Here is a 23,273-nt window from a genome sequence, read left to right as displayed (position 1 = left end):
GACAGCACACCCTCAACACCACTGGTATTTTAGAATCTGCCTTTGTCATGGCTTCATTTCTTCCTCAAAACTCCAGGGACTCCTCTTTACATTCTCATGCCCCATCCTCTCAGTGCACTGCCTGATTTTGTAACACATCAGCCCTGCCACTGCTGGTGATAGACATTCTCCTCCCAGTGAGGACACCAGTCCCCCCTAAATCTGGCTGCCTACACCCACCACTGTCACTCACAGGAGGTAACAGCCAGAGGCAGTGCTGTAGTTGATTAGAAATGTCATAGAAAATGCTCTGATATCCCATTTTCCTCCGTAGTCGTTTACTTCCCCTTTTGCATAATAAAATTATTCAATTTGCAGTGTGTTGTTGGTAATTTGTGGACAAATTGCAGCGGTGTCAATCACTGAGTAACTACAGAACTCAGACATAATGTATTAAAATTAAAATTAAACCAGGATAAGCAATACCAGGCAGGAGTTCATGCAAAATTGACTGATTTCAATACATAATTAACCAGACTAAGGCTCAGTGTCATGAAAGGAGAATAAGCCCAAGTTCAAGCTGACATCTGCTCCGTTTGACTCTGTAATACTGAAAGTTTCACTGCACCTTGAGCTTCATCATGGAGTCCTGGCATAACTTGTCCCCTCGGGCAGCAGAAACCTCATCTATCCCGATGAGCTTGGCTTTGTACCGGACGCCGTCGCCTTTGAACCTCTTTATCAAAGTGGCTTCGCTGCGATCCTGACCTGCAAAGACAACAGGGACACGAGGCATTTACAGGAGAGGGAAACAAACAAACACAACCAAGTGGCAAAGCAGATCTAACTCCCACCCCGACACGTGCAAATATTTCAGTGGAATTAGAAGGAAGTGCTCGTTCAAGGAAACCTTTTGGCCTCGCTACCTCAAAGGAGTTCGCAGTGGAACTGCTGCCACACAAAATCTCCTGCATGGAATTTGCACACAAATTAGGTTTACAGAATTAACAGATAAACCTGATTCACAGCTCGTGGATCTGGAAACTTGTGGTCTATACAAGTTGTTTTAATCCCAACACACAGGAGAATTCTACATTTTGCAGACAAAACTCTAACAGAAACATGCTACTATTTCCTTACAAAATGACTCATCCAAGCAATATTGACACTACTAACATTTGAAAGATGGAAGACCCAAATTGTATTATTCGCCTATAGAATACTGCTGCTTTAAAACTCCTGGTACTATTCTTTTTGCACATAAACATACACAGAAACAACTTAACTAGCAAAGGCTGCTTTCATGGGCTTACCCTGAGAAGCTTAAAATAAGGCAAAAAGATGTTTCTTAATAAAAAAGCTTGGGGATTTTTTCTCTCCTTTTTTTGCTATTTTTCCTTTCATTGTAATATTACTATTATTATTATAATTACTACTACTACTACTGTTACTATTATTTCAACTAATAAACTATTCTTATCTCAACCCACAAGTTCTCTCACTTCTACCCTTCCAATTCTCTTCCACTCATCCTGCTGGGAAGGAACTGAGTGCCTGCACTTTGTAGTCAGCCGAGGTTAAGCCATGACACCAATATACCTAAATTACCTGAACCACAGGACTATGACATCGTAACAACCCAGAAAAAGGACATTTTTGTCAGGGAAACTTCCCCCCCCTTCCCCGAGTATCTGCAGAACAGTTTTTACCGTGTCTCAGCTGGAAGAAATATGTTAGTTAGGGAATCAGTCTTCCTAAAATTGATTAAACATGTATTTCGCAGCTGCCTGTGGAATTTCTTGCTAGGATCTCAAAAAAAACCCAGCAGTGAGCTGTAAATAACTGCAACCAAACAAACAACAGCCAAGGCACAAAGAAGAAGGCAAAACGGTGAGATATTGCAGAATCTTCAGTTTCTTGGACCCAAAAGATTTCTCAAAAAAACCCCTTCCCTAAACATGGACAGACATTGCTAAAATTTACACTATTGCCACCTAAAGGCTCTAGTCACAGGTTCTTCCAGCTCATGAAAGGGAATGAGGCAGGAACCACAGCCTGCTATAAAGGAATCACAGGTCAGAATCTAGTCTTAGTCTACATTTGAAAATTCTGGCCCAAACTTTCTCCAGAGCTCATTCCAATTTAAAAGGTCAGATATAAGCAATTTTTTAAAAAATTATTAATATAATAAATTTTATTAATACACTAAAATTAATATAATCTGATACTGTACAGCTGATTATTGATAAGAAGAAGTACAGAAGCTTTGGGGAAAAAATGCTGTTTATTTCACATGTCTATTAAAAGCTCCTTTTTCAGCAATCAACACCTGGGTAAACTTTGCTAATTTACACACCTCTCAAGTTGATCAAGAAGTGAGGTTCAAAACTATGGAATTAAGTCTTTACAATACCATTACAAGCATATGTGACCAGCAAAGAGCACTCCAAATGAAGATATTCATTTGGTTCCCTTCCCCTCAGCGCAGAGCACTGGGAACTAATGATGGATTAAATGTATATTAAAAACCAGAGCTATTTTAAGCATTCTGAGATCTTCAAGTATGTTTGAGCTCACAAATACTATTTCTTTCAATGAAATACATCAGCTCAGAGCAAATTTTAATGCCTCATTTGTAGCCCTTTAAAAATAAGGCAGCTCATAAGTGCTGTTGCGATAGTTCAGCAGCCACCCAAGGGTTTCCCCTTGATTTCTTCTCACCCCTCAAAAGAATTGAGCAGGGCTGAAACTTCATGCTCTTAACATTATCTTGTATTAAAAAAAAAAAAAAAAAAAGGCAAATGAGACACAAGTGATGAATCGGAAACTCTCAGCAGTGCTAATATCATTCCCCAGGGAAGCGTCAAGGCAGATGTTGGCACCATCAGCTAAGAACAATGAAAAACCATTTCCCACTTTCAGCCTCTGGAGCGGGGCAGGAGGGAAAACATCTGGAGACACAACAAAGTACAACAATAACAGTGGACTTTTCCATATGTCTTTTACACTTGCAAAGACATCCTGTTGATTTGCAATAAATACGATCCAATTCCAACAGCTTCCTTACCCGGAATCTTCAGCTTTACGCCTTCGTCAGAGCCAAAGGCAGCTGTGAGCTGACAGCAGGAGCATGTCAAGTGTTCAAGAGTCGTTTCTGGGTCCAAGTCATGACTGTGACCTTGCATTCATCTGTTATTTTAACATTTATGCTTATTTCAACCTCTGCTGTATTTTACTGCACGTAACGAAATCCCTGCCATTAACAGCCCACTCAAACACAACTTACAGCCGCGTCTGCTTAGGCACAAGTCCCATGTCAATTATGACCCAGATTAAACAGGATGAAGTGCTTTTGGGATAAATGACTGGGAAAAATCATCAACTTGAAAATGATGTAGATATATAAAACAGCGGTGGAAGCTGCAAATTGCTGGAGACTGCAAATTCATCCGTGAAACCCCAGAGCATATGTCCCATGCAGAGCACACTGAGTGCACATGCACACTGCCCTACATTGTGGATCAGCCATCTGCAAGCCACCACTCCTCAGCACACACCCAGGTCTCCTCTGATCTATAGCCATCCATATTCCCAAATTTTGGTGCTGCAATCAGCACTGAGAAACTCCCTACCTGCTTGGGAAATTACCATGTGACACTGTCAGGGCAGCTGATTTTACAGCACCCACGAGGTGTGAGATTTATGGATGGTGATACTTCACTTGAACTCTGGGCACTCTGGAAGGCAGATTAGTTCAGACTGTCATAAACATCTCATCATTGAAACAAAAAGGGTGGGGTTATTTTAATGACAGTTCTCGAACAAGGTTCTTTCTGTATTTGGAACTGCATTAATAAGAGGTGCCTGAATTGTGAGGCTGTAATTCTTCCCAGGCTTCAGAGGAGGGCGAGTGATAACATTAAAGCACTAAACCAAAGAGCTGTGCCCGTGCCAGGAACACGCCCAGGGAAGTGAATCTTTCCTTCCATGTAACAAGCAGAGTCAATCTTTGCTCCTCTGCAGCTTCTGCCTTCATCAGTGGAGCTCTGCCATCAAGCCTGGCTCTCCAGCTGTCCCTGCCACCACACTGGATGGGTCCCAACCTTTGGGAAGGAAAATTGTTCTGGATACAGGGCTGCACTTACTGCCAGAGCTGAGTTTTATTCAAATACTGTGAAGGCACATCTTGGGGTTAGGTAACATCTCAATGATTCAAAGGGGGAGAGTCACCTGTAAAGGTTTTACGGAACACTGAGGCTTTAGGTCAGAAATCATTATCAGGCCATAGTCTGCAGCCAAATTAGAAGCCCGTGTTTAATGACAACCACTCTTCTGTCCACAACATACTTCCTGAAATCTTATTTTAGGGTCTCTAGACTAGAGAACAGCACAGATGCCAAATCACTCTGGGTGAGCAGCTGATGTCCACTGTAGGTGTCCACTGTTCCCTGCACAGGGAGAGATCTACCCAAGTTCTTCAGAGGACCAGCACCCTTACATCATTCTAAAATGACCCTGAATTAAATGTCTGTATCAACACTTTTTGAGATCAATGGGTACTTTCCAAGGCTTTGCTCTAAAATGCTTTCATAGACTGTTTTTCATAAGCATAAGGATTGTTCATAAGAAACAACCATAGCATTTGTTCACAACTCAACACAAGCAATTTACAGTCCAAAATGGAACAAGATTATCAAAACGAAAATCAATTTGATTCTCATTCCACAAAATGAGAAAAAACGCAGAAGCTAAAAATGCACTAAAAAGTCATACAAATTCAGTTTAGAAAGGTAGTCACTTTTAATTAGAAAATGTGCCACTCTTGACTCAGGCAAAGAGAAGTTTTGTTTGCAGTGTATAGATTTATAATCCTCAGAGGCCCTTAATATGTAAATGTGAGAGTAATTATTTTATTTTTATCTACTTCTGTAGATGTCACCACACACCCTTGAGCCTTATGTGTTCCAGCTGGACCCCCTGCTTCTTTGTGAGAAGGAAAACACGACCTTTGCTGCGGAGCTGGGACATTGCACTTGGACTTTCATGGTCTTTTAAGAGAATAACAAATCCCCAGAGCTGGGTGATGCAATGTGCTCCCAAGCTCCCATCTGAAGTGGAGAGAGGCTTAGCAGCATGATCAGCATTAAGGTACTTTATCCATCTCACTGCAGAAGTCATAAACAAGGTTTGTAATGCAGTCAGTCATTTTTATTCAAGGCACTTATACCTTAATTAAACCAAGATTCCCTCAAGCAAGCTAGAGACAGCCCCAAACCCAAATCCCCAAGTACTCAGCTCAGCCTCAAGCCCAGTCAGTCCCAAGGGGTGACTGGCAAACATCCCAAGAGGGAGATAATCTATTGTAGAAGATCCAGGATGGAGCAGCCCGAGCTGAATTCCAGAGGTGCTCCCAGAGCCATGCCCAGCAGCAGCAGCCACTGGGGCTCCTTGGGAAGCTGCGCCCAAGGCAGCCCCATCACCTGCCTTTGCCACCAAGAGGGAGAGCTGTGTTTGTGTCTGTCTGGCTCCCCACACTGCTCTGAATTCTGCAGCCTGAAGCTCACCCAAGGTTTGCTTCCCAGGCACTGGGTATTTTAGTAAGTGTTTCAAGAAGCCTTATCCTCGCTCTTGCTACGAGCCAAGGATTACACTTGATTCCGGCTCTCAGCCCCACAGAACACCAAGCTAACGCTGTATTAATATGCTAAAGTTTAGAGCAAATGCTGTTCATCCTCCCAGGGGATCTGTAAGTGAATGTACTTCATGAACAGAAAAAGAAAATAAAGCAAAGCCCCGCTGGAGTGAGAACACTGTTGCTCTTTCTGTCCTCCTCACAACACACTCAGCATTCCTCGTAGCACCCGCTAATCTAAACCAATAACCCTGGAAATGGCTATATCCTTTATTTAAATGTGGGAAGCCCTCAGGGCATAATCTGAATTTCTTGATTTTATGACTGTAAAATATATAATGATATTATCACCAAAGTCAATAACATGCTCCTGGCAATCAATCCGCTGAAAAATGACACAGCGCTGTCTTTTTCCCCCCTCCTTTTCTAACTAATAAACTGTCAAAGTTGCATCCATTCAAATTATGTACACATTCAAATTATAAACCTGAAGTAACACCTCCTTCTGTATCACAGGGCTGAAAAACAATCCCATACACACTTATAAACAGCCTACATCTTCCTGGGGCAATTAGCATTTTTATGGGTTTTTTACAGCATCAACGCAGCGGAAAATACAAAACACTGTGGTGCAGAATGACCTCTAAGATGCCACACAGACTGAAGACTCCTAAATTAATTGCTAAGTGAAAGGTATTTCCCATTAGCTGTGCATATATATGCACCTAAACACACATATACACCCATGCATAATCTTATTTATTTGCACATATACACACACACGATGCACAGGTTCATTTCATGTCAATTATCCCAAGAAAACTCACAGCAATTTTAATCAACTACAGATTTCCCTAGGAAAAAAAAACCCCTAAGTACATAAGCAGGTGTAAAAGAGAAAATACTCACATGCAATTAAATGCACATTTCAGTACAGCAGGAACTAAAAGGAATCATGAAGATAACTCTGATTACTCTCCTTGATGGCACATTTTCCTCAGTGGCTTCACAGAACCTCAGGACCAACACAGAGGGCTCAAAATGATCCATCACACAAAGGGATACCACAACCACAGCACCCTGACAAAGCATTTCTTCCTTCACAAAAATAAAAAAGTTCAGTGCAGAATGCTTTTTTGGGGTTTTAAAACTGAGAAGCACCCCCAAGTTCTCAGATTCCCCTGGCATCTGTTAATCTAACTTTTGAAATTTTCTGCTAGAACTAGGAAACACAGAGTTGCTAGGTCCTGTATTTGTCACCATCTTTGGGAGTACAACTGCCCAACCCTCCTGTGTGGCACCCACAGATCTGCCACAGAAAAATAAAATCTTTTTCCTTTTATAACATAACATTTTAGAAAAGAAACCACATTATACCTAGCAGTCTGTGTGCCCAAAATTTAACTTCTGGTGCCAGCACTAGCATTCTCTTCCTCTAACAATACTTCTCAAATTAGTTTCTTGCAATTAGCCATTTTTAACATTTTCTTTATTTTTAAACAGGACAGATACTTGAGGGATTAATTTCAAGATCAATACTTCATCTCAAGTGACCAGAGCGCAGTCACAGCACGATTTGCTCACGACATCAAGCAGTGCTGTCTTTCAAATGAAGACATACTTTGGATTTCACACTTCATTTCAGTGATAAAGGCTAATCCCTAGCAACTGAAAAAAACTACTGACAGTGAAATACAACCTGTTTATGGGGGTACAACCCTAAAAAGCATGCTAAAATTTCAAGGGGAATAAGCATCAATTTTCTATATAAGTCCCTGTACAAAAGCTTGGTCACAGTACAGGGCACAACTTGAGTGCAAACTTCTCCTTTCATCAGTTGACAGGAAATCTCCTGAAAAGTCTGCAAGCTGTTGCTCTGGAGTGCTTTTAATGCCCCGTTAAGACAGCAAAGCAATTTGTCCTGAATGCAAAGACTGAGAATACTTCCACAGAAAATGATAAACCACGTAAAGAGGGGACACAGAAACCACTCCGAAGGCTCAATGAACTTCTATTATGGTTTAATTTAAAAACATTACCTCCAATTTTAAGCACAGATAAAGGCTCTCCAGGAAAACTCAATCATCATTCAGACTATCATCTCAGCAGTACTCCCCAATTGTTCAGCGCTGCTGTTCACAAAACCTCCAACTGAGAGATTTTATGGCTTCTGGCATTATTAGCTTGAGAATTACTGTACTCCAAGGCACCTACACAGCCCCACTCCTAGAACCACGTCTCCTCTGTAAGGAAAAAAGATGTTCCCATATTATTTTCTGTCCTTGATCAGTTTTATAAGCAGAGATGTTGTCCATCAGGTGACAGCAACTGCACTTGCCAAGTTTTTACCTTAACACTTAATACAAGATGAACAGGATGCACTTTTTACCATCTCCAAAGCAAAATGGTTGCATGGACAGGATTGAATTATTTCTTTATACTACAGTGAAGTCCGTGTGAATACGTCAAAAGAAGGGTTCTGCTATTTACAGAGGAGGCCTCAGTATAAAATAATGTTTGATTAAAACTTGGGACAAATCTCAGTGATGGAGAGTTTGGGGCGAGCACCCGGGAGAAGGCAGTGATTGAGCACCCAGGCTCCACGGGCAGATGACAAAGCACTCATTTTCCTTTTAGCCAGAAGGCTCACTGATCAATTTTATTTTCTTAGATGGTTTTTGAGATGACAGTATATGGGCACATCTTCAGACATAGAAATGACCAAAAGCTGAATGTAATTAAACTTCCTTTCAGCCTCTCTACCATGCAAGTCTTCATAAATCTTTGAAAGTCATTTTGTAAAGGAGCCTTTTACAGGCTGTGTGCAGAAGCAGCTGAAATTCCCAATTCTACATTGATTTAAAGTGAAATGAGACCCTGCAATAAAACTTCATATCGGGGTACTAACCTTGTTCAGCAAGCCCCAGGGAATGACCAGAAGTGAAACAAGGGAAACTTGGCAGTCCATTTTCTGCTGTTAGAGAGTTAAAATTATGTTTTCTGGGCAACCAGAGGGGAAGGGTGAAGACAGGTATTTGTGGACTCTCCTCTTAAGAGACAGAAGACAGTTTAGCAATCTTTGTCCACCTAATGTTTCAAAGCTTGGGTAAATGTTTAAGTCAAACAGACATCAAAATGTCAAGTACATAAAGCCCTTGGGAAAACAAGGTCATCAACCATTTCATTCCTTACCCACTTGCCTGGGTGTCAGCACCAAATCAGTTGTTTCTGAGCTAAAAGCAGCTAAGAAAAGGTAACTGATGTTACATTGATCCTTAATTTGCATTAATATGTGCACTGCATTTGGATGGGGCATCGTAAAAGCCCAACCACTCTGAAAACCAAAGGACCTATTACAGCTGTACTCACATGCCCGAGCAAAAGAGTCCCAGTGGGGCACTCAGCTGACACCATCTGCTGCCAAAAATCTCTTAAAGGACTTCCAAAGCAGCAAGGAGAGTCCAGTCCAAAGGGGCTGTTAAATAACCCCAGAATGTGTCATTTCCCAATCAAACCTGAACTTGTTGGGGCAGAGGAAAGTCAGATAAATTGCCTTTCCTTCCAACCTCCACCATAGCACTGAGAAACACCTTAAAGCAGAAGAATTAGCTAACACAAGGAATACTGATCATTTACAGACAAGCATCGAATTAATTATTTTGGTATGTGAACATGCAACAAGACCTGCAGAGTTGCTGGATTTCCCTGACTCCTCTTTAACCCTACAAGAACTGTAAGAGCTCAGAACTCATGAAAAAAAATAATCAAGCTGCTTTTATGTGTCTCCCTAGATCTGGCTTTAAGCATGCAGTTTTCAGGAACAATTTTAACTAGACTTTCACTAATCCAGGACACAGACACGCACCCGTTTACACGCGGCACCCCAAAGTCATGTCGAGACACACAAATTCACAATTTACACTTCAAAGCCTACAAAATGTATTCTGTTGATGAGCCTATCAAAGAGTTTAGTTTTTGTTATGTATAAAGAAAGAGAAAGGGTGGAGAATCAGTTCCCTTCATATAAATACCAGATTCCTGTGCTGCCCTAAGACAAATGTTAATTCCCTGGGACTATGAAAAGAGCAAGTTAAGAAAAGGTTATGCTCTGCTGATTAACATTCCCAAATTTCTCACATGTTCAGTAAGAGAAAAAAAATCTCTCCATTCAAGATAACTAATTACAGACACTAAAATCCTCAAAGACAAGAGCAATAGACTGTAACAGCTGAAGCAGGAGGACAAAGCCATTCAATGATTTAAACTTCACCCTCTCCTGTCACCTCTGTGGTTCCCCCTGCACCAGAGCTGTGTGCAGGCACAGGAACGGGGCTGTGCACCACATGGATGGAGTCATGGCCCTGTGCCAGGGCCACCCTTCCCCTTCCAGCCATCGCCTTTGTCAGTGCAGAACTTCGTTCTGCTGAAGGCTGATGTCAGTGCTCTGCAGAATGTGGATCCACCAGGCTGGGAACATCTGCAAACTGCACGGTCTGGGGCTGTGCTTGTGTTCCTTCACTGATGTCGTGCCCCAGTGCAAATAAAGTCTCACCTAAATCACAGGACTCAGTCTTCTGGGAGACAAGGTGAACTCTTGAAGAATTAAAGCTCCCCAGCCCCTCCTCCCACTTCACTTAAACCCCAGAACCACTTCAGATCCCTCTGAACAAAGACTCCACAGAAAACGACAGTGCAACTGCAGAACAATCCTCATCTTCCCTCCTACGGAATTAGTGGCCCTGACAATTACACCTGGATTATTAGTTCTGATAATATTGGTGTCAAACACACCTCTGGAATGTGCAGACCTGTAAGTTTCTGCCTTAAAAAACCGGCTCCAAGGGCATGGTATTAAAGGCACCACGTGGCCTCAGAAGGGATCTGTACACCCACCTTACAACATCTATTCTCATGCAGAAAAAGGAAAAGAATGAAAGCATCACGCTAAAAAAACCCCACAGTAAACAGGTGCTTAGAAATTATCCTAATATCACATTAACTCCATAAGAAAAGCAGGTGCTATTTATTTTCCATAGTCAAATGGAAATACCAGTATCCACCACGTGGCAGTCAACAAAACAACAAACCACTCCGTCCCTGCTGAAATTGTTCACACTTTGTTATCCAATGTTTCAGGAAGAAAATTATTTTCATTTTGGCCTCCCACTGCCTCTGCAACATCAGAGCACGTCTCTCCCTGTTGGAAAAACAATAGGAGGCAAAGAGGAAAGCAGCTTTTTTCCTGAGAGTTGGGGCTAAAAAACGCCATCAATTTCAAAATTACAACAATGGCAAAGTGCTTCTTTCAATCTGGTCCTTTCATTTTTGCCTCCTGCTGCCATTCCTATTGTCAAAGTGGCAGCAGGAGGCAGGAATGAAAAGACTACCGCTGGCAGTCACCCTTGGGCAAACTGCTGATAAGAAGTAAAACACCCCTGTGCCAGAGCGAATTCCAGAGGTAAGAAATTGGGGTTTGCGTAGAGCCACAGAGAATCAGCACATCAGGAGAACTCCTCTGCTCCTGGAACTGCACTGATCAGGTATCAAGGAGCCAAAGTGTTTGGGCTGGAGCTCAGGAAACTGAGAGTGAATTGCTGGGAAAGTAATGAAATACAATAAAAACAAACCGACAAACCCCACCAGCTAACTCTGGGCCAAGTAAAAGGAAAGGAAAGTACTCAATCAGGAAAAGCTGGGAACCTTTTCAAGACACTGGGAAGCTGGGTTGAACTGTAAGGGCACAAGGACCCAAGTGACCATGTTTGAATCCAAAAAGCCTGTTAGTATGAGAAGAGAAGCAGGAAAAAAACACCAAAGCTGAGTGCTTAGCCAAGTGCCAAAATTTTTACAAATTTTAACACATTTGCTGAGCCACCTGCAGAGCAGTCCGGTGTTTCAGAGCTGTTCACTTGAAGAGCAACCAGAAAGAAATCACTACCAATCCTCTTCGGAACACTGCAAGCCAGAGACAAGCCCCTAAAGCAGTGACTGTGACTAACCCAAGTAATCACCTCTGCCTCCTGCCTTTTGGTGAAGCTTCCAAAGAATCCAAATTCAGCTGCAAATCAGTGTCCTCTAAACATGACTCTTTTTTAGAAGGATGCCTTCATTCCCTGCAAGGAGGAGCTTCATCCCCAGCTGAGCAGTACCTACAGGTGTCTCTGCTTGCAGCCCACAATGCTGTTTCTGGCAGCTGGGCACTGCAAGGATGACTGACCTGGATCCTTTTTGGAAGAAATATGGGTGCTAAAGGGATGGTTCAACCTAATTCTAGGAAGTTTGAAGCAGCTGGAGCAAATCAAGGTAGAGGGTAGGAGCTGTGTCTCAGCCTGGCCCTGCTTAAGGCTTGAAAGAGAACAGATCTGCCAATATTATACACGTGGTTTTACTTCCTTTGTGCTAACAAGAGTTCATTACAAGAGAGCAAAACATTCCCCCGAAGACCTTGAGGAAAAAAGTCTGAACAAAGTCGAGTTCATCTGCAGAGATTCTCTGAAAACAGAGAAAACAACCGGGAAGCAAATAAAGGGGCTACTAAAACGGAATGTGTTATTATTTTTCATTGCATGGATTAAATAAAAGGAGGGTTATCTTTGCTGAAACTGAGCCATGAAAAAGGTACTTTTCCCCCACTAAAAATAAAAATCATGGTACTTTACAAATAAAATCACTATTATTACTTGTGCCAGAACTGAACAACAAAAACTTACGAAGCTTGAAAAAACTATTCTGTGCAATAAGCACCTAAAATGTTTCATCACCTGTGTTTGTTAAAATAATAAAGGAAGATGATTTTTTATAAGAATCCATATCAACTTAAACTGAGAAGACTCTTTTCCCAAGGTCAGAGTTCTCTGTCAACTTAACCTGCAGAAAATCCTTGTCATATTAACTGAAAGGACACGCAGATAAAATCAGTCTGCTGAAATCAACACTGGCATAAGGAGCAGCTGCAGGGGGAAAAATAGTTTTTATTTACACCATCACAATATTACAAGATTTCTAAAACATTATTATTCCTCTTGCAGTTGTGCTTGTCTTCTGGAGAGTGTAAGACCTGTCTATTTGGTGTAATTCTCTCATTATTTGGCTGCTGGTACCATCAAGTTTTGCTGGCTGTTTCTACCTCTAGCAGATTTTTCGAGACCACGCTGAAAACACTGATCAAACGATGCAGGAATCCTTCTCTGGACTGCACCCCAATGGCTCCTCAGTAACTTGCCTATAACTTATTCATTTACAAACAAAATTGGCTGTGTCTAATCTCCATGCAAAAAGCCCAACAATCTAATAATTTAATGTCTGTATGCAGCTTAGAATATTGTAAGATCGGGCATTGCTATGCCAGGTTAGTCTGCTATTAGCTGGGGGATTCTCAAGCATCTGTCATGCAAAGTAGGTCAATTTCTAGCCATATAATTCTGATTATGTCAAAATATTTATTCATGAGTTTTCTAATTCAATGTACTTCAAATAAGTCATATTTATGTGAAAAAAAAAACCAAACCCACATCTAAATTATGGTTGTTAACAACTGGGTTATCGCAGCTTCAAACACTCTGCTAATCCAGAGACGTGGAGAATGTTTTTCCCTTGCAATGTACTATGTAGTAACAGAATTGTTTTCATTTCCTATTTGCTGTTATTTTTAGCCTGGTTTCTCAAGGAAACAAGAGGAACACAGTCACACACTCCCTGGGTGTTATGTGGGAATGTGCAAAGCAATGGAAACCCCCATCCTCCCTTCTTGTGCCTGCTCCTCCCTGGATTAACACATGAACCTTAAGGCCAATTTCAGTCAAGTCTCATCTATATTATGAATTTTTCACTCTACCAGGCAGGGGAAAATCGATGGTTCAATAGAAGAGACCCTATGGATGGATGCTGAGGAAAAACCACACTTGAGCCTTGTCTTTCCTTAGAGCTTAGATCAACATGAAAACCAAAAAAAAAAAAAGGCTTCTGTGAGGTCCCTCCATGCATAAGAGTCTTTCCACCAAAATTAAGAGATTACCAGAAGGAAAGAGGGGTAGATTTACAATGGCTGTCATTATCCACATGCTCCACAAGATCTAAACCCTTCCAGGGAGAGATCATGAATGACTCCAAGCTGCAGGCAACACTCCTGCAGTACCAGGGAGACGGAAAAATTCATAGATTCATGGAATCAACCCATCTGCCATCTTCCAGGTGATCACATAAAGACGAGAGCAAATAACAACTCCAAGGTTTTCAGTGCTATTGCAAGCAAAGAAAAGGTCTTCAGGATCTTCATTTCCTTCATTGCACTGACCTTGCTGCAGCATTCAGATTACCTGTGGGTTTCTCTTGCTTTTAGCAGTCCTTGCTTTTATCATCACCCACAGGATGGATTCCATATTTTACCCACCATATCCCTATTAAATACCCTAAAAACTTAAGGCTTGCCAGAAGTAAAATCTTTTAACTTTCCTCCCCAGCTAAGTGCTGCCTAAGCCTACACTTCATCTTTTAATATACCGCCAGGAGGTACAACTGAAATTGTATAGTACCATCATTCCTGAAGCAGAAAAAGATGAGCCTAATTCTTCTCCTTACTGTGTTTTCTTTCATGCCATTCCAGCACCACACTGGAAGGTGAAAATGAAGAGGAAGCCCTCAGCAATGCCCACAGTGAGGTGCAAGAGTCACCGAGGCCTTGTGCAGGTTCTCCTCCTCAGTCCCCTGGAACAGCTTATGGGTGTCTAAGATTCTTTACTTCCAGGACAGAATGGAGGGAATGGCTTTACATTTCATCAGTTAAGAAGTTTTCCCTGAACAACAGAGAAAAGACACACGAGAATTAAAACCTTCTGTGTATGACCAAACTTCAGGTCGCCTTTGTATACCCGAGCTTAGAAAGGCTGCACCTGAAAAAATCACAAGAGGATGGAAGTCACCACCCATGCAGCTCCTTTTATAAGCTTTTAAATAAAAATATGTGTTTCTGGGGGCCGTTTTAAGAAGCCATGCACCACTCTTGAGCCCTCAGTCCCCCGACACCTGCAGGAGCTGCACAAAGACACGGCAGCCACCACTCCCAGGTGTGCTGAAGGTACCATGTATGCACAGAGCTATGTTCTGTCAGTGACCTTTTCAATCAAAGGGAAGAAAAGGGGGGGCATTAACACTTATAAATGCTTTCAGTTGCCAGTATCCTAGTATTAATTTTCTAAACATTCTTCGACCCAGGTAATTAAAGCACGGTCTGTGTTTCCTTTGTGTGGCTGCTTCTCATGCAGAGATTTAAATGCTATGTTTTGTTTCATCTGTAATTGTTTTCCCTTAGACCTTTCTGGTCGAGTCTGCGGGCATTCAGAGTAATCTGATAGTTGATTATGGCCATGGCATTTATTTAAAGACCTGTTGGGCTGGTTTGAAAGAATCACCATGGTGGCTAACAAGTCTAATCTCAGAACTACCATTTAAGAAGAATTCTTTCAAGGTTTAAATGCCAATTCTTTCTTTCAGTTGCCCTCCTACATGATGCCCCCCACAAAAACCCTATTTTATATTAAAAGCATTAACACTGAGCCTGATGTGGCTGATCAAAATATAAATTTAGGTGTTAAATATATTTCTGTATAGATTTTATAGTCAGGAGACTACTGTTAGGTCAAAAAACCTTCACATTTTAGAAAACTGTGTAAGACAAGGCAGGTTATAGCAGATGTTGTAAGATGAGGAACACTTCATCCTTGGGATCATATTTTGGCAAACAGAAGTTTAAAAATCATGCAGAACTTGAGCAAACTCTAACACTGCCTTTTGGTGGTATGTGCTGCCCATCCTTCACCTGCACAAATTTCAAGCTCTTTGCCTACAACCTCAATACTTTCCCTAGGAAAACGTGTGGGTTTAATTTTGTTTCAGATGATCTGATTCCCAACTCTGGGGCCCTCAACATGAGAAGGACTTGAAGCAAGTCCAGAGAAGGCCACAGAGATGCTCTGAGGGCTGGAGGATGCAACAAAAGCAGCTGTTTAAGCTCGACTCACAGCAGAACCCACACGTGCAGGACTGGCCTTGGTCAGGACTGAGCTGATTAAAAATCCTGAGTCTGAATAACGCCACTGCTCAGCAAAGGAGTCAATAATAGCAGACAAAACAGGATTCATTTCATCAGCCATTATTTCTCTGATTACCACAAACAAAGAAACAGGACTGTGTGACAATTTGGAGAGCTTGGTAAACTTCAGCAGTGCCTTGTAATGAAGCCTTGGCAAAGAAGTAAGTGATATACAAAGATTTTTCACACTGAAGCTGTGCAAATACAGTTTCCACTTTTAGAAATGTATCCTAGCAACTCATGGAGATGGTTTTAAAAGACAGCTGGACAAAACCATAATTTGGAATAAAACCAGATGTAACTGCTAAACCAGCAAGTCTGGTGGTCCCAAGCTGGTCTTGCAGCACCAGCTCAACTGTGATTCAAGATGCTGAGGAAAGAAACACCAGGACAAACAGATGTTTTAAAGCAAACATCTGCAGGATCCACCAAAAAAGATGCACTGGAGTTGGTGGAAAGGACTCTGAATTTTGTATTCCTTTGTTACTGACACAGAAAATCTCTTTGGCTTCCAGTAGCAAGGCCTGCTGGACACATACCTCCCGTTTTACATTTTCATGACTAGACAGAGGTGCAGGATGCACAACTGGCTTTTATTTGTCAGAAGTTCATTCAATGCCATTGCAAATCAAAAAAATTTTAGTCAGTTTTTCAGGAGAAAACTGAAAAAAGGGACTTTTATAATAATGCACAGAGCTTGATTAAATAACTAATCCATAATTTAGTAGAGACATTCTGCTGACATCACCAGCAAGGAGAAAGGTTCACAAAATCAACCATGAATACAAAAAGAGCCCAAACTATATTTCAGGTTAGTATTGAGACTACACTGCATAAGCATTATTGGCAATGGAGACAAACCATGTTTAGACACAACAGGTCATGTTTTAGACCCTCCAAGAAGATGAAACACAAGAACAGAGCATCCCACTCCTGAGATGGAAACACAATACTCCTCAGGACACAATTCTGCTGCGGAGGATTATTTTGCTTTCCAACTACTGTTTACATGTGAACTACAGCACTTGGCACATAGAGAATAATTAACTATTAGGCTGCAAATTCAGATACTGTGGGGTTATTACCTCAGTCATAAAATCTTTGCAACTGCAGCCAAAAGTGGTTGTGAAGGTTCCACAGGTAGGCCCAGACTGGATCCTGATTTGGTGTTCAAGGACTGATAAGGGATTCTTGGGGGAGGAGGAAGAGTTGGGCATTTTTAGGAGTTAAGGTTGTTTTTTAACCAACACTTACCATACATTCCCCTGGGCAGCTCAGTTATCAAGAAGAAGGTGTATTATACTGAACATCTAATGGGTAAGTTATTTTTAACCAGCATAGATACACATGACTTCCTCAAAATTCACATTTAACACTTTGCTAAAGGCTGCTTTTCCACAAGTAACAGTAGTTAATTTTCAGTCTCACATGGCATCCTAACTATTTGAAGAGAGGCTCAATTCTTTGATTTTTCACTTCTCCAAAGGTCGAGTTTTAACAATTCTGTTATAAAGTTTGTCAACAGATAAATTACCAAACCAGACACACATGCACTGCAACACAATGCACATTTCATTTTATTTCAATTGATAACATTGATAAATATGATATGTTCCTCCAGGTTGCATACAAGGAGCTAAATCCAGAAATCTGGTTTTTGAAAGGGAGTCATGTATTACTATTTTTCCTCCTTGTGGATTGTTTTAAGTTATCAATTGGATTGGATCTGTTTTTGTTGCCCAGTTATTCAATGTAATCCCACCTTTCATGGCTGCACCGTTAACTTTCAGTTCTACTGCTCTGGATCTTATTTTGCTGTTAGTGAACATTCCTGTCCCTCTGTCTGGCTTATGGTACTGGTTCAGGGTGACTGACTTCATCATTTTATTATCCCTTCCCCTCTTTCCCAATTCATGTATTTCTTCTGAACTTTAACACTTTTGCACTTCTCAAGAAAAGGGGAATAAAGTAAGATGAAGATTAAACTGAAATTCAAATGGAGAGCAGCATAGCCAACACTACATTTGGATTTATTTTGGAAAAAAACCCTTAAGATCTTTTGTTCTAAATAGAGTTACTGACCTAGAAACATATATTCATTTCTGGAAATAAATCAAAATTCCTCCTATGTTAATCTAATTGCACCAGTGGAAGCTAAGTAGTCCCTTAAGTAATTTAAGTTTCCTTATTTGAGGGGGAAAAAATTAAATAAAAAAAATCAGACCTTTCCCATCGCTGAGAGTGTGTTTTGTAGAACAAGCCAGTTATGATTAACTTCTCTGTTTGCAGTAGCAAAGCCATTTTCATTTAAAACTGGAATAGGTGTGTACAGATAGTCTGGTTTTTAGGGAGCCCTGTATTAGCAAGTAAATAATATCAAAGTGTAAAAAACAGTCTAGGTTTGATTGTTTGCTTTTGTTTTACTGTCACTGTCATTAAAGTTCCCCACAAAATCTGCTGATTTCTGAAATAGAGAAAGCTCAGATATAGGAACCTTTTTCTGGAGGCAGCTGCAATGAAAAAAAGTGGAAATCTTAAGGAATTAATGATCCTGCTGAGTTTCCTACCTCGTGCAATCATGAAGCTGTTTTATAAAAGGGCAGCGGTGCCAATCATCCAAATCATCCCCTCTTCCTGCAGTGCTGGTGGTGGAAAGAAAGGAGGAACACTTGCTCTGTGCCCAGGAAAGGGGACACAGCCCAGGAGGGTTCAGGTGGCTGTGCCTGGAGCCAGGGACTCCTGTCACGGAGCACCATGGGATTTATCAGGGCCCCTGATGTCCTGTGAGCCCCTTTTCCTCACACAAAATGTTCTCTACAAGTATCTCTTCATCTACAGTAATTACCTGGGGATTAGGAAGAGCTAATAAAACCCCCTCTTGAAAGGCTGGATGAATTTGAGATGATAACAGTGTTGTGATGTGCCTAAGGGAGCAGGGGCATCTTTCTGATTGTAATTTAATCAACCTTGATTAAAAGAAAGAAACATTTACCTGTATCCTGCTCAATAAATTTTGATAAAAGTCTATATTCCAGCAGGCAGCCAATCAATCTCTACTGCCTCCCATGCTTACCATAAACACTCTAAACTCAGATCTCATCTACTTCTGCTCCAAGAAAACCAAAGGAAGACACAATGGTGCCGTAACGTGGCTAAAACCCCTGAAAAATACTCCCAAAAAACAAAACCCACACCAGCAGTGCTCTTGAGAGGCACAGCCCTGGCTTCCTCTTTAATACACTCCAAATCCCCATGCTGGTATTTGGGATAACTGCTTCCTTAGATTGGGGATTTTTAGCCAGCAGAGCCCTACTGATGCATTTGCAGCACATTCAGCCCTCAGCACCACTGCAGGGATGTGAAATTAGATCTGTGACTCAAAGGACTCTCCTTCTCTGACCCTGCAGCAGAAGGACCACCAAAGAGCTTCTGGCTTCTGCCAGCACCTGGATAAAGTCTTCTGCAGCAGCAAACTACCCTTGATGAAGTCTTCCCTCAGTAACCATCTCTAAAGGAAGAGTAATTGAAATTAGCTACTTTTTCCTGATACGCTGCAGCTGAGGAGACAACAGTAAATAGTAATTATCTGTACTCTTCCCAAAATATCAAGCTTCTGAAGTTCCAGTTTTGTCCTCAAATACACCAGAGCTCACCATCAGCATAAAAATTCCTTCCCACCATTTCTTTCAGTCTTTGAAAGAAAAGCCTATGCAGTGAAAAATCTAAAGATGCAATGAATTGAATATGATTATTATTCCTTATTATTGAACATGATTAGCTTATTGCTTCTGCAGAGTATCTTAATCACTGTAGGTGTTACTCATTCAGACAACTAGGGCTTGATTAGGTTAAAGTTATGTTTCCTACTTTAGTCTAATCATTCCTTTTATTTGCACCAAGAGCCCTAAGCTGCACATACTTTAAAAGACCTCCAAATAGTCAAAGAAGCACCTACCTTCCAAGTGACTGAGCAGGGAAAGAGTGAGTCAGTGCTGCTTAATCAGAATTAATCCTAGCAATGGACTGAATTTTCCATATTCTTCACACAAGCTGAAACAAGCCAATTCCTGTAAGGTTTTAGGCCCCAAGTTTAAATAGGTCAAAAAATAAGAACACTGACAATTAAACAGACTCTGCAGACAATAAAAATTAACATATTGCAAAATCATCTTCACTAAAGGCAAATGGGAGATGAGATTCTGATATGCTTACTCCAGTATTAATTTGAGCGTGAGTGCTGATGAACTGAGGTGCTAATTAACTTGTAAAGCTATCACTATTTGGCTTTAACTGATTGGCTGTATTACAGAAATCCTACAATGCTCAGAACATGTCAAAAGAAAGGAAAAAGCTAAAAATACTTAAATTCTCACTGTTTTGAGACAGTGGTGGTTTTAAAAGCAACAGAAGGGAAATCCAACAGATAAGAGCTGCTTTGCAAAATAATGAAGTGAATTAAACTATAGCTTGATGAAAATTGGAAGAAAACAGCACTAATGATGCTAAGAATGGAATATAACATCTCTCTGCCTGCACCACAAGTTCCATAAGCACACTGTGCACATAAAGCAATGCAGTGAGTGCAATAAACATAAAGCACAGTAAAAAAGGAGAATGTGCACTTTGCATTAGGCAGTATATGGAAACCCAGACCAATTATGTACATAAAATATTGGTACATGCTTCACACAGAGGCAAGTGAAAAAAACCAACGAGGAAAGAGCAGGACAGCAGGTGACATTTTCAAGATGAAGAAAGTCCAGACCAGAACAACAGGAGCTAATTGAAGAGCACATGGCATAGCAGGCTATTCCCTCTCCCCTACCTTGTTCCAAAACCCCTCCAAAACAGATCAGGCAGCATCAAATGAGGCAGGAGATCATCCATTTTTACTCTCTCCCCTGCTTAAAATACCACCACAAACTGACCACCCTGAAGCTCTTGTTTCAAACACTTTTCCCCTTTCCACTCTTATCTCCTCAGCCGGATACAGAAGGTTCCCAAAGAGGCACTTCCACATCTGGCACATGATAAAGTTTAACATCTGAGAGGCACCTGCTGAAAAGTCTGGGGTGATGATCCTGGGTAGGAACAGTGGCCCCACAAGCTGGGATCTGTCTCCGAGCTTGGTAACTTCCCTGAAAACACGGCACTCTGCAATTAGAACACAGCTAAAGGAAGGATCCCACCTGTTTCTTGATCATTTACGCACCATTTTGTGTTAATTAAGGATCATCTACACCAAGTTTTAAGCCTGAATGTCACACAGTTAATAACGAGCAGGAAACAGTCACTAGCTCAGGAAAGAAATATATAAGGAAGTCAATTAGCAGGGGGAAAAAAACCCTCAAAATTGTTAAATACAGATCCTTAAGTGTCTTATTACATAAATAGTTAATTAAGAATAATTTACAGAAACAATTATCATTACCACATTAACACTAATTGTTCTACCCAGGAAGACAGCATTGTACAAAGCAAGATTGCCTGCCTGTTACTTCAGCACATAAAAATGTCAAGGGACTTTCTTTGGTCTCCCTTAATTCCCTTCCAGTCTTTTACCATCTCAAGACAGAAGGGCTGTAAAACAAATCCACAGAACAGGGGTTAATATTAGACACACCACCTGCCTACTTTTATTGAAATAAGTTATTATATTCAAAATATTCCTCCTTTTTCCCCCCTTCCTTCATGAAAAGATGTCACTTACAACCCTGCCCAGGAAAAAGTGTCATCACTAATACTGTACAGATAACAAGGAGCAAGATTAAATAAATAGGAAGAGACATAATTATGTCTACATACAATTTAAATCTTGAGTTTTTAAATTCAATGGAACAGCCTTCAAAGAGAAAAAAAACCCAAACCAACCGTGGATATAAAAGAGAGGGGGAAAAAAAAAGACTGTCAAAAATTACACGCAGGAGGGATGAGAAGGCGGCTTTCTGCTCACATCTCTGATGCCAACATTGTTTTCTCCAAAGCTACAGATGGAAATAGGAGCTCAGTGCATGTACTGAGGCACAGGATCTGGCCCTTCAGCTCAGGGCTGCTGTGCCTGATTGAGTTTAATTTAAGCTTTCTTCAAATTGCCTTCCCTGTTGCCTCTCTGCCAGCAGCTTTCCCCGCACAGCACGTCCTGCCTGCAGGGCAGGGAAGGAGGGCAGCTCCTGCTGCAGCTCGGGCAGCACAGGGCTTTCATCTCCATGGGTTCCCACTCCCAAAATCCAGCCACCTTCTCACCCACGAGTATCCCAAAATCACCTGCCTTCCATTACAAATCTGCTCCAGTAAAACAGCTGGAGATGGGAACACCTCCTCCTGGATCTCAGACATGAGTAGTTCAAACTCCAAAATTTTTTTGTAGGACAAGCAGGACCTCTGAGATTGGAACATTTAACCATGTGTCCCATCAAACCAATCCAAAACCCCCATTAACAACAACATTATTACAACAACGGCCTTAAATGCAGCCACCTTGCACTTGCTCATTTAAAAGCCAACCAGACCAATGTCCCTGGACATTGCAAATAACATGGTACAAACCAACTGGGTTTTCCTCAATCTATATGACAAAGATGCCAGCCACCTCCTGCCTGCCTCTTCCAGGAAGAGACAAAAATTAGAACATTTAATTTCATTTAGACTTGCTTTTCCTCAATCGCCATGCAAATTGGAGGCAGGTGTGGAAGGCAAACAGAGATCTTTTAAGATGTTAACTTCTCACCTTCCACTGCAGTTATACACACGCAGCACTAAGAGCTCTGTGGACCCGCAGCAACCTGGAGAAACAGACTGTGAAAAATACTGCATACATTTTTGCATAATTATCAGTGTGAGGGGCTGGGCTCAAAGTTCTTCCCAATCCAATGATCTCGAGAAACAGAAAGTTTTAAGTTGCTGATGTAGGAAGACAAATGAGCTCAATTTAGTAAGTGCAGTAGATCCTGATCCCTCTGTACATTCAAGTGTCAACCACTAAAGTGATGATTTCTAGGCTTACAGATGGGCTGGGTAACTCTGACAGCCCCAAACTCAGCATTAGATGCATTGTTCAAGCTCAGTCTACAAAACAGCATTAACCCAGATTTTCCTAATTATTGCTCAGAGAAATTCCAGGGTGGCAGCAACCTCTGCAGGCTGGCCTGTCACATGAGAATTACCCGATTTGGGGCTTTTGCTAAAATAGCTTGTAGGGATTAAGCTTTTTTACCTTGAAGCTGAGTTAAATAAATGCACCACCTCATCAGAAGAACAAAGCAGACTTTAACACTGTTTGTGGTAGTGCTGTCATTCCAAAACTCCTCAGCCTTAAGAGACGCTGCAGAAACACGAGCTCATTTATACCAGGGCACCTGCTCCCAGCAAGGCCAGACAGGGCATTATTATCCTCTTCAAGCTCATCTTTTGAATAATACAGCAAAATTGGAGACTGAACACTATGGCAGGACAAAAATTTTACTTTTTCTTATATCCCAAGGCTTTCTTCAGAATGCTAAAGTCGTGCTCATCCAGCTGCGCCACGAGAGAACCCTGCACACAGCAGCAAGAACCTCACAGGGCCAGTTCACCCGC

General features: G+C 41.3%; 1 protein-coding gene across 14 annotated transcripts in view; it reads right to left on the bottom strand.

Moving 5' to 3' along the window:
* The window catches only part of DAB1 (DAB adaptor protein 1), a 418,512-nt gene that overhangs the window by 61,168 nt on the left and 334,071 nt on the right, over positions 1 to 23,273 (bottom strand). For all 14 annotated transcript variants that reach the window (XM_010408777.4, XM_010408776.4, XM_019291806.3 and 11 more), the window contains one exon: positions 608 to 747. In XM_010408777.4, the coding sequence (XP_010407079.1) occupies positions 608 to 747 (140 nt within the window). The remainder of the gene's footprint in view (positions 1 to 607; positions 748 to 23,273) is intronic.

Source organism: Corvus cornix, chromosome 8 (assembly GCF_000738735.6).
Source record: "Corvus cornix cornix isolate S_Up_H32 chromosome 8, ASM73873v5, whole genome shotgun sequence".
Taxonomy (NCBI): domain Eukaryota; kingdom Metazoa; phylum Chordata; class Aves; order Passeriformes; family Corvidae; genus Corvus; species Corvus cornix.
Note: the sequence above shows the minus strand (reverse complement) of the source record. Positions and strands in the feature narration are given on the sequence as shown.